General features: G+C 38.7%; 1 protein-coding gene across 1 annotated transcript in view; it reads right to left on the bottom strand.

Moving 5' to 3' along the window:
- The window catches only part of DNAH11 (dynein axonemal heavy chain 11), a 353,936-nt gene that overhangs the window by 306,910 nt on the left and 34,737 nt on the right, over positions 1-12,289 (bottom strand). The window contains exons 9-12 of the mRNA XM_061165046.1: positions 9,483-9,599; positions 1,567-1,704; positions 1,129-1,253; positions 386-581 (exon numbers count right to left, since the gene is read on the bottom strand). Of these exons, the coding sequence (XP_061021029.1) occupies positions 386-581; positions 1,129-1,253; positions 1,567-1,704; positions 9,483-9,599 (576 nt within the window). The remainder of the gene's footprint in view (positions 1-385; positions 582-1,128; positions 1,254-1,566; positions 1,705-9,482; positions 9,600-12,289) is intronic.

Here is a 12,289-nt window from a genome sequence, read left to right as displayed (position 1 = left end):
AGAAAACATAAGCCAGAAAAAAACTGATCAAAGACTACTGATTCTGTTCAATTAAACTGACATCTATTAAATGTTATCAAGTGCCAAATACTGTGTCAGACACACAAAACACAAAGATGAAATACAATGGACCTGACTCTCAAGTAACTCATTATCCAGTCAAGTGGAAGTGGTAAATAAATAATTACAAGACAAAATAAGAAAATAATTAACATAAAATTTGGTAAACAAATCTTTAAAGCAGACATATAGAAGCTGTTTTAAGTTACAGTCCTCATAGCTCTGACATTTTCCCAAAATAAAATTATAAATGACTGGACGTATTAGGCATATACTTATAATAAAAAGGGCATTTGTAAAACATTTTAAAAATATTAAACCCTACCTTTGGGTCAAAGTTGACACTGAGAAGACCACTTATGGCACTGAATTTAACCAAGGGTTGATTCAAATTGAATTCACAGATTTCATTCACATTACTCTTCCATTCATTATAGATATGATCTTCAAATTGGTTCAGCAAAGTTGTCATCTCAGTGTATTTCTGATAAACCAAGGTATCATCAGGACTTTCCAAGAATCTGTAGGAATATGGTTTTTCTATATATTAGATAGGTTTCAGCTTAATTACTTTAAAATAATACACACTAGAAAATATAAGAAAATGCACTATAACCCAGGAAGAAAACCAATAAAGGTCAAACAATGCTTCTTCCTGGTCTTTGTTTAAAAAAGATAGTTATAAAATAAATGGAATGCCAAACATTTGACTAAATCAAATAGCAACAGGTTATCAATCCCTACAAAGAAAAGAGAAAGATACAGAAGTCCGCAAAATAAAAGGAATGCTAATTATTGGAGAAAGGAAAAACAATAACAAAAATTATCAGCATATTTTGGATGAAATGTCAAAGTGAAAAGGAAAAAAACACCTAAAACATAGAAATGTAGGAAGTTCTAAGTCCTATTAAACATATTCCAAACCACAGGAATAAATCCCTCTCAACGAGCCCAGCCAATGACAAGAGTTAAATAAGGCGATAAGTACTAAAATGAACAGCTCACCACTCTATATAAAAATTGCCTGTGTCATAGGGATAGTGTTACCAGGAAAGCCTAACTACTTACAGATAATGCAGAGATGCAAAGTTTGACCAAAACATCTGCAGTCGGTCAAGAACCTCTTTAGCCCATTTGATATTTCCTGAAGCAAATGGCATATTCTTGTTAAGAACTACATTTCCTTGTTCAATCTGCAAATTGATATTGTGGTGAAGAGGAAAAAAGGGAACATTTATTGAGAGTACACTCCAACCTTGTGAACAACTGCTCATTTTGGTACTTTTACAGAACAAATATATAAAACACATGTGCTAAGTAATTTGGTTGGTAGAAGAGTTATGGTCCTAAAGCAGGTTATTCACATCCATAGGAAACCGGTTAAATAAAAGCATAACAACGTTAGTGCCGTATCTCACCTTTAGGTATCAGTCAGTGTAGTTCTACTTGATACCCTGACCCGCAATATGATGCTGTGCGTGTGCCAGACTTCATCCCCCCACTCACCTGTCTCATGTGTTCATTATACAATTGCTTACACATATCCAACTCTGCACTGAACATGTGCACAAGTTTGCTATAATGTGGGCTGAAAATTTCCATGACAACTGGTTTCTCAAGAAACTTCCCAAATACGGTCAAAAGCTATAAAAAAAAATCAAAGTGAAAGAAAGATTAACCACCATAGGTTGTTAATACAAATACTCAGCTCACTATTTCCCCCATTAAACCTCCTCCATGACTAGATACAAAGCAAACATTTAGATCTATGCGAGTATCCTGCAAGGTCGCCACATCGAAAACATATCTTTGCGTCTCATTAAAATTTCTACACATCCAATAAAGCAAATTTTAAATGTAAAGCAGTTTCCCTTCCTCACCAGAGAGTGAAGAGTCAGAAAGGAACCTCTGTTAGCGATCCCTGATCACAGCTGACACTATACTTCTGTTGGGCATCAGGAAATGTGGAAGATGCTTTGCAGATTTAAGAACAGAAGCAAGACTGTATACTTGCTATTTGCTCTTCTCTCCTACATACTGGACTGCAAAGAGATCAAACCAGTCAATCCTAAAGGAAATCAGTCCTGAATATTCATTGGAAAGACTGATGCTGAAGCTCCAATACTTTGGCCACCTGATGCTAAGAACTGACTCACTGGAAAAGACTGGGCATAGGAGAAGGGGACAACAGAGGATGAGATGGTTAGATGGCATCCCCGACTCAATGGACATGAATTTGTGCAAACTCTGGGAGATAATATAAGACAGGGGAGGCTGGTGTGATGCAGTCTAGTGGGTTGCAAAGAGTTGGACATGACTTAGCGACTGAACAACCTACACATACTCCCTTTGAAATAAGAAAATCCATATTGAGGACCTCCAGGTCACAGAGTAATAATAACTATAGCTACCCTGTGACAGACGATAAAGGAAAAGAATGTGAAAAAGAATGTGTGTGTATATATATATATATATATATATATATATATATGTATAACAATATTGTCACCCTGCTTATTTAACTTCTATGCAGAGTACATCATGAGAAACGCTGGGCTGGAAGAAGCACAAGCTGGAATCAAGATTGCCGGGAGAAATATCAATAACCTCAGATATGCAGATGACACCACCCTTATGGCAGAAAGTGAAGAGGAACTAAAAAGCCTCTTGATGAAAGTGAAAGAGGAGAGTGAAAAATTTGGCTTAAAGCTTAACATTCAGAAAACTAAGATCATGGCATCTGGTCCCTTCACCTCATGGGAAATAGATAGGGAGACAGTGGAAACAGTGTCAGACTTTATTTTTTTGGGCTCCAAAATCACTGCAGATGGTGACTGCAGCCATGAAATCAAAAGACACTTACTCCTTGGAAGGAAAGTTATGACCAACCTAGACAGCATATTAAAAAGCAGAGACATTACTTTGCCAACAAAGGTCCCTCTGGTCAAGGCCATGGTTTTTTCCAGTTGTCATGTGTGGATGTGAGAGTTGGACTGTGAAGAAAGCTGAGCACTGAAAAATTGATGCTTTTGAACTGTGGTGTTGGAGAAGACTCTTGAGAGTCCCTTGGACTGCAAGGAGATCCAACCGGTCCATCCTGAAGGAGATCAGTCCTGGGTGTTCATTGGAAGGTCTGATGCTGAAGCTGAAACTCCAATACTTTGGCCACCTCATATGAAGAGCTGACTCATTGGAAAAGACCCTGATGCTTGGAGGGATTGGGGGCAGGAGGAGAAGGGGACGACAGAGGATGAGATGGCTGGATGGCATCACCGACTCGATGGGCATGAGTCTGAGTAAACTCCGGGAGTTGGTGATGGACAGGGAGGCCTGGCATGCTGCGATTCACGGGGTTGCAGAGTTGGACACGACTGAGCGAGTGAACTGAACTGATAACTGAAACACTCTGCTATAGAGCAGAAATTGACACAACATTGTAAATCAACTATACCTTCAGTAAAATTAAATTTTAAATTAATAGTCATACCAGAAGCATCAGTCACAGTGACTGTCTTATCTATGCCCATGCGTGTTTTGCCACAGGACCCAGTCACCCCCAAAACAGCAGCTGGCGCAGCAGTGGCGACCTGTTCCAATGACACCCACTCCACAGGCTGACAGTTACTTTGGTGTCAGAGTCATAGCTGAAACCTATGCTTTGAGAAAATCAGATTCTTTCCCAGAAAAGGAATTAGGGCATGGCAGGCTGAACCAATGCCAGTAAAATTATGAGTGAAGACAAATTACAATTGAACCTTGAACAAAATGACCTTCAACTGCGTGGATCTACTTTTACACAAAATTTTATCAATAAAGACAGTGGAAAAGTTTTTTGGAGATTTGAGACAATTTGAAAAGACTCTCAGGGCTTCCCTGGTGGCTCAGAGGTTAAAGTGTCTGCCTGCAGTATGGGAGACCCGGGTTCGATCCCTGGGTCGGAAAGATCCCCTGGAGAAGGAAATGGCAACCCACTCCAGTATTCTTGCCTGGAGAATCCCGTGGAGGGAGGAGCCTGGTAGGCTACAGTCCACGGAGTCGTAAAGAGTTGGACACGACTGAGTGACTTCACTTTCACTCAGATGAACCATGTTGCCAAAAAATAACAAAAATTTAAGATGTGTCATGAATGCATTAAATATATGTAGATACTAGTCTATCCTTACAGAGATATAAGAATCTATTTCATATAAAATAATGTATAGTCTTCTGTTTTATAACTTTGCTTTCAAAAAATTACATTACCAAACAGTATACCTCTCTCATAACTGAAGAAATTGCCTATCAGCCTATCACCACAGTTTTAAGTAACAATGTTACCAATATCATATTATGAATATGACTGTAATACTCTATGCCATAAAATTTTTATAATGATTCAGTTATTAGTACATAGGCTAGGCTATTGTGGGACAGTCCTGTCGATTGTTCTAGGCTACCAGAAAATAATCATGGTGAAAAAAAGAAGCAATCATTCAATCACTGATAAAAAACAGCAATCATGAATTCCTTTTTGCTGCTTCAATTCATGATTACTGCTTCTTTTCATCAATGTATCAATCATGATACCTGTAAAGAAATATGAATTTCTTTTTCACATTATCTTTTCAGTTTTTTTATGTCTAGTGTTGGTGATACATGTGCTCTGTATCATGTAAGACGATATTGATACAGGTACACACTACCAATGCAGGTATTGGCAGATGATTCAATAACAAACTCACAGGATCTTTAGAATACAGTCCTGTAAGTGTGTTTTTTCTTCCTTATGATTTTTCTTAATAACACTTTCTTTTTTCTAGCTTACTTTCTTGTAAGAATATATTATGCAATACATACAACACACAAACTGTGTCTCCATTGACCAGTCATTATTGGCAAGGCTTCCGGTCAAAACGAGGCTGTTGTTAGTTAAGTCTGAGGGGAACCAAAAGGTAAACACTGACTTTGGACTATGAAGGGGGTCAGCACTGTTCAAGGATCAACTGTCCTAGCAAGCAGGGGAAGCCAATGAGTAAGGGGAGAGAAAAAGCAGACATGTGAACCAAAACACCATCACACAACCAGCAAGCTGCTGAGTGTAAGCCCACAATTCCTGTTGATTGGTCATGGAGCCCTCAGATCTTAAACTAATCTTGACCAACCACGGGTTTTAACAAGGCTAAGCTGTCTGGGGAGGCTAACTTTGATTTCCTATTGTCCTCCTGTCTTATTTTCTCATCAGTGGGGATTCTTCTGCGCATCAGTGTGAGACAGCTTTCTTTGCAAGAAAAACAATGCAGTAAAAATACATATTTTTATAAAAGCAGTGTTTACAGAACGCTGACTAGGTGCCCAGGCACTATTTTACGGGAGTTAAAAAGGCTGTTCTCAAAGCTCCATATAAGGAGACTGAGTCGTGGGCAGGGGACAACTTGGCCGAGTTGTCAGAGCTGACACAGAGCTGTCATCTGACACTGACACCGAGCCGTCTGGCGCAGGGCAGCCTCTGCCACCTTGTGAGGCCTCCCATCAGCCCAGGCGCCGCTGAAAATTGTTCTTTTGTCAGTTACTCACTCTGTGTGGGCTTCAGAAAATGCTAGCTATCAGGCCTGTTCCATAGATACTTCCTTCGAAGTATCTCCTCAAAATAACTAAGTATCATCAAGGTGGCAAAGAACTATACACCAAGACCTGTGCCTTGTTAGTGATGAGACACGGCAGAAGACAGAGGTCTGCTACTCCTCTTAGGGGTACACTAGTGGCTGCCCCCCAAAACTGTTGTTGTTAAAAAGCAGCATCACTGTAAACATTTTGTAAAGATGTCCTAAAAACTACTCACTTTAAAAAAAAAATCAACACAAGGAAAAAAATTATACCAACAGAAATGTAGATCTAACCGTATCTTCAAGGCAATTGAGATGAACACACGCTGGCCTTTTTTCTGGTAATATCAATTGTAAGCACTGTAAAACTGTTGGTGGGAAAGAAAGTGGTGCAGCCACTGTGAAGAACAGTGTGGAGATTCCTTAAAAAACTAAAAATACAGCTACCATATGATCCAGTAATCCTACTGCTAGGCATATATCCAGAGAAAACCATGGCTCAAAAGAATACATGCACCCCAGTATTCACTGTAGCGCTATTCACAACAGCCAAGACATGGAAGCAACCTAAACGTCCACTGACAGATGATGAAGAAAGAGGATGCGGTATGCATATAATGGAATATTACTCAGCCATAAACATAATGAAATAATGCCATTTGCAGCAACATGTGATCATCATACTAAGTCAGTTAGAGAAAAATAAATAACACGTGATATCACTTACATGTGGAATCTAAAAAATGATACCAATGAACTTACTTCCAAAACAAAAACAGACTCACATACATAGAAAATAAAACTTAGGGTTACCAAACAGGAAAGGGTATGGGGAGGGATAAATTAGGAGTTTGAGATTAACATATTGACATTACTATTATATAAAAAATAGATAATCAATGACATGTTGTTTAGCACAGGAAACCATACTCAGTATCTTGTAATAATATATAAAAGAATTTGAAAAAGAATATACGTATATATATGTGTAAAACTAAATCACTTTGCTGACCACCTATAACTAACACATTGTAAATCAACTATATTTCAATAAAAAGTACTGCAGAAACTACTAAATATTTAAAATCCACTTGGTTAGCTGCTGCCGAGAAAAATGCAAAGTATTAACTTTTCTTCTTACAACCACTGTTCTGTTACATTTGGACTTTATGTTAACATTCTGAAGCAAAAACAGCCTTAAAGATTTCATAAAGAATTGGACTCTACCTACAGTAAGGAAACACATCTATTTCACAGCGTTCTCTTTCAAACCCTTATTATGTCAACCACAAGTGAAACAATACTAGAAGCTTCCCAGCCACATCTCATTTAGCCCAGCTGACATGCTTAGTGGAACTTAACTCCAAGTGTAAAATAGGAAAGAGAGAGAAAATATTCTTTGGGGAGGTAGTAAAGCCAGAAATTAGTAGTTTAAGTCTTAACTTTTAAAGCAGTACACATTACCTTAATTTTTCAACATCACAGATAAATAAAAATTATCTTCCAGGATGAGAATAAAGGTCATTTGAACTTCTGGTTTCCTTGTCACACCAGAACTAGGAGCTTTTTTAAGAAGACAACAGATTCTGTCCTTCATATCAATCTTGAAAGATTCAAGACTGATTCTCAATAGTGCTTCTTTCTGAAATATTCCGTTAGAGGTCTGTAGGGTTTACCTTGATTTTCTTCTACTTCTCGGTTTCATTATGCAATATTTGTTTTTCCTAAATTTGTCTCCTTTTCATATTTTTTTAATCTGTTGCGTATGAACCACATACACTTCACAATTTTCTGCTGTTGCTGCTGCTGCTAAGTCGCTTCAGTCGTGTCTGACTCTGTGCGACCCCATAGATGGCAGCCCACCAGGCTCCTCTGTCCCTGGGGTTCTCCAGGCAAGAACACTGGGGTGGGTTGCCATTTCCTTCTCCATCACAGTTTTCTAGTGTTATTTCATCTAAAGACTTTTCTCAACACTTACCTTACATACTTCAGTCTCCATGTAGAGACACTGCAAATTTTAGAAAGCCTTCCATCAGCATTTTGTTTTAATTTTTATTGAGCACTAACTCTGCAGGGTCTGAGTCACAGTTTTATACCGTTGGCTTCCAGGGCCCTTCCTGCTCATGGCTTTGCTGGGTCCCGGTCTTCAGAGAAGTCTGCAGGTATTTATTCCCCAGGACGCGACAGTAACTGGGCAGAGTTCATCAACCTAGGCCTGTAGTAGAAATACTTCTCTCCCTAAATACACAACCCTGTTCTTGCTGCAGTTTATCTTCATCTGCGTGTCACTGCAGGACTGTGACAACCAATCAGCCCTCCTAATGTCACAGTTATTAAGTACCTGCTTTATATAAAGGATTGTAAAAGGTGATCTAAATATAACAAAAACTCTAAGATGATGCCCCACCCCTGGAGAGCTTATAAGGGCAGCAGCTTATGCTATATTTTTCAGTAGACAAGGTACAAATATGCTGAGAATCAAAGAAACAATACATGACAATCAAGAGATAAAACTGTTTAGAAAAATAATTGGCATGTTAAGTAGAATCTATATGAATGGCTGTGAGAAAGAGAAAAGGTAGGAGCCACTGTAATTGAGATTTTCCTCCACATTCTTTAATGCCATGATTTCCAAAAGTCTGAAAGGAAGTCCAGTAACAGAGAAGATGATAGACTAGTGCATAGCCACTAAAAATGGCATTGCTGAAATCTGTTATTAAAGTAAAAATATTTATGATTCGCTGCTTCTTGAAAAGGCTACAGAAAGACTGCAGAGTTCGGAATATGTCATTTTTCGCAAAGAGAAATATGTATGCATATCTAGTCAAAGAAAAGGACTGGCAGTATTAAAAACCACAGTAACTTCTGAGAGAGGGCATGACGGGTGGTGTTATTTTATAACAACAGGCTATATATTTCAGCCAGCAGCATCTCAGTTTCATGCAAGGGCTCATAAGAGAGAACTCTAGGCCTTGTGACTTCCCTGTGTTAAACCGGTTGACGGTGTTAGAAGACACAAGAGTCTAACCACCATCTGACCAATTTATTTGAATTTTGAGACCAAAATCAAGCAATTATCTCTGACAAAGTCTGGGTCTGTTATTTTGTTTTGCACTGCAATCTTCAACGAGCTGTGTCCACGATTCTCTAGCTATGTTTCTACCAACACAGAGTCCTCATTCCACTTTGGGGACATCATCTAAGTTTACACTCAAGATTCTCTTCTTTGACAAGCAAGTTCGACTATTCATACACTATACTGTATTTCATCAGTTCTATGATAAACATTCTTTCATGTTTTAACACCTTTGAAACTAGATTATGTTATATAATCAACAGCGTCCTAATCTTTTGGCAGTGTTCCCCTTTGTTGATAAACAATGGCATGTCTGGTAACTGGTGTCTTATGCTTAATGAAAAACAGTGCGTAAACTGTTATTTATTTCAGTCAGATCAATAAAGTGGGCAGGTGAACCCAACCTATATAAACAATGGTAAAGAAAAGAAATTCTTGAATTAACTGGTATTTTTCACTTCTCACTGTGGCTTAATTTTGAATCAGTGTTTCACAGGTCTTCCCAAATTTGCTCTAAAGGTAATGAAAGAACAATGAATTCAAGCAAAGATCAATAGTCAAATGTCCTAAAGCTGAACTTGTCCAAGGTAAATGTCATTATTCATTAGTGTGTTATTCAAAGTTTATAATTCAGTGAGCTGAATATGAAAAGAATGTGACTAGTTAATAGTTTACCTGAATCAGAACCCTCTTTTCATCTAATAGTCTTACATTATTCATTAGTAAAACTTTTTTTTTTCTTTAATAACTTCTTCAGAACTAACCTTGAACGCAGCTTCCAGACCACTGCAGTTGAAGAAAGCTTCACAAAGAATTGTCCCAAGCCTTCTGTCAAAATCCAGAATTTTGGACTTAAACTCAGCATAATCACTTTCAAACTCCTATAAAATTCAAAATAAAATATTAGTTTTCAGGAAAGAATCCAACAGTGAAAATATCAATCACAAAAGTGTGACACCTCTCTCTCTTTCTCTCTGAATGGATTTATTCTTCATAGCAGGATTCTAGGAAAGAAACAGCTGTATCTGGCTAAGTGTTCAGTGACAGCCTTACAGAGCCGTGAACATCTAGCACTGTCAACTCACGTTTCCACAATGCCTTCCACTGGCTCAGACCCCAACATCAGAACTTTGGCCTATTGATCCACCCTTCTCCATGCTATTTTGATTATAAATTTAAAAAGCAAAGCTTTATAGAAAAGAAAAAGGAAAAAAAAATAATCTTGCCTCATTATAAATTTAGTACATCTAGAGTTTAAAAATAAAGCTGTTGTTTTTTTATGGAGCAGAAACCCTGCCAGGAAACACTATTTCTTCAAGTGGGAACTAAAACCCACAGGTCTGTCTGTGAGAAAGATCACTGGAGACACAGACGCAGTGCAACACTCTTCCCATTCCCCAGTTTCCTACTAACATGTGGCTAACAACCCCCAGTTTCCTCTTAATACATAAACACCCACTCTCATAATTACAAAGAACAAAACAAAGACTAAATAACCATCATCTGCATAGCATTCCAACTCAGTCTTCAGTGAAGCCCCAGAAATTCAGAAACACTTTGGGCTTCCTAATCAAGCCACCCCGGGAGGGTACACCACACACTTAACGGACGCCCTTTGTTACCTCCATAAACTGAGCCTTTTCTATTAATAATACTAACAGGAATAATAACAATGACGACAGCTAACATTTATTCAGTTCTATTTCAAATGTTTTACATTATTAGCTCAATTCTAATAATATATAATGTAGGTAATGTTTTTCCCATTTTATGGGCAACTAAATAAACTCTGAGAAGTTTATGTCCACAGTCATACCACTCGTTAACAGCAGGGCCAGAATTTAAAACCAGGTAACCTGGCTCCAGAGCCCACACTCCAACCTTGATTTTGGATCTTTCTATGAAGAAACGCACCTTATGCTAAATTTAATACACACCAGAAAATAGCGTAACAGCACAGTTCTAGAGCACTGTGTATCATAAACAGCAATGTCACATTGAGCATCAAGAGGAAGTCCACACTTTTGAATTAAGGCCAAACAGTCTTTTCATTCAAGGATCACTGACTTTTAAAAGTAAACACAAATGCCCAACAAGTTGTAACAAGCCTACCTTGCCTCTCTTCTCAGTGTGGCAACAAGGAACATACAACTTACAATCCTCAAACATTATTTGAACAATTGGCAAATAATCAGTATCTCAGTTCAGTTCAGTTGCTCAGTCGTGTCTGACTCTTTGCAACCCCATGGACTGCAGCAGGCCAGGATTCCCTGTCCATCACCAACTCCCAGAGCTTGCTCAAACTCATGTCCATCAAGTTGGTGATGCCTTCCAACCATCAGGGAAGGAACAAATACTTCTTTCCCACAACGGATCTCTCTCCCAACCTCTCCTGTCAGCTCAGCCTGAATTCAGAATTGCTGAACGGGCTTCTCCTCTAGGAAATCCCCCGATAACTAAAATTTATTATATACAAAGGCTTCCCTGGTGGCTCAGATGGCAAAGAATCTGTCTGCAATGAAGGAAACCAGGATTCGATCCCTGGATCAGACAGATCTCCTGGAGGAGGAGATGGCAACCCACTTCAGTATTCTTGCCTACAAAATCCTAGAGGAGCCTGGCGGGCTACAGTCCATGGGTTGCCAAACGGGAACTCATCCTCTCTATAAAGCCACTCCTCATTCTAAAAACCTAACAAAAACTCTGGCAATCTCTTTGACTTCTTCCTCTCTTGCTCAAGTGTTATCTGTCTTTTCTTCTATGTATTCCCCATCATGCAGGCATCACCCTCATCTGGATCACCATTACCACTTAGCTAGACTTCTGTTGGCCATATCTGAACAACTCTCTTTACCTTTAATCTCATCTCTCCCATCATTCTCTAAACTGCAATCTAAATAAGCTTTCTAAAATAGAAATCATAGGTCACTCTCGTACTAATAATTCTCCATGTCTCAGGATGGAATACTTAACTTTTAGGGTGAAGTCTCACAGTCTTAGCCTCATCTACAATGTCCTTTGAGATGTGAACCCTACTTACTCCTCCTGACTATTCCAGTGTCTCTCCCCCTTCACACTCTCGGATCTAGCCAGGCATGCCATGTCACACTGATGCTCTGTGTATAACACAATTTTCTCTAATCACTTTCTTTTCACCTACTCCTCACCTGCTCCATATCTATTTATTTTTTCAGTTCCATTTGTCTTTCAGGCATTGTCTCAGTTTCCCTCTCACCTACCCTGGAAAGGGGCCCTACACAAATACTTCCACGGCACACAGCACTTTTCATTCCCTAGCACTGAGTACACTGTCTAACTGACTACCTATATTCTCCCGCTGGGTTTGAATTTATGAGGATGGTAACCAGGTTTCTCCTCACAGTGACAGCACCAATATTTAACATTCCCAGCGCATAGCTGTTTCTCAATACTTATTAGAGAATAAACAATATACTGGTGCTCCTCAAAACCATGGTTTCCATATTCTAGAAACTCCAAAATTGCCCTTATTAGTAACATGAGAAATTTTGACGTTTTAGCTAGAGAAAGGTCATGGACTGGAATGGGTGAA

The sequence above is a fragment of the Dama dama genome, chromosome 18 (genome assembly GCF_033118175.1).
Source record: "Dama dama isolate Ldn47 chromosome 18, ASM3311817v1, whole genome shotgun sequence".
Lineage (NCBI taxonomy): Eukaryota > Metazoa > Chordata > Mammalia > Artiodactyla > Cervidae > Dama > Dama dama.
Note: the sequence above shows the minus strand (reverse complement) of the source record. Positions and strands in the feature narration are given on the sequence as shown.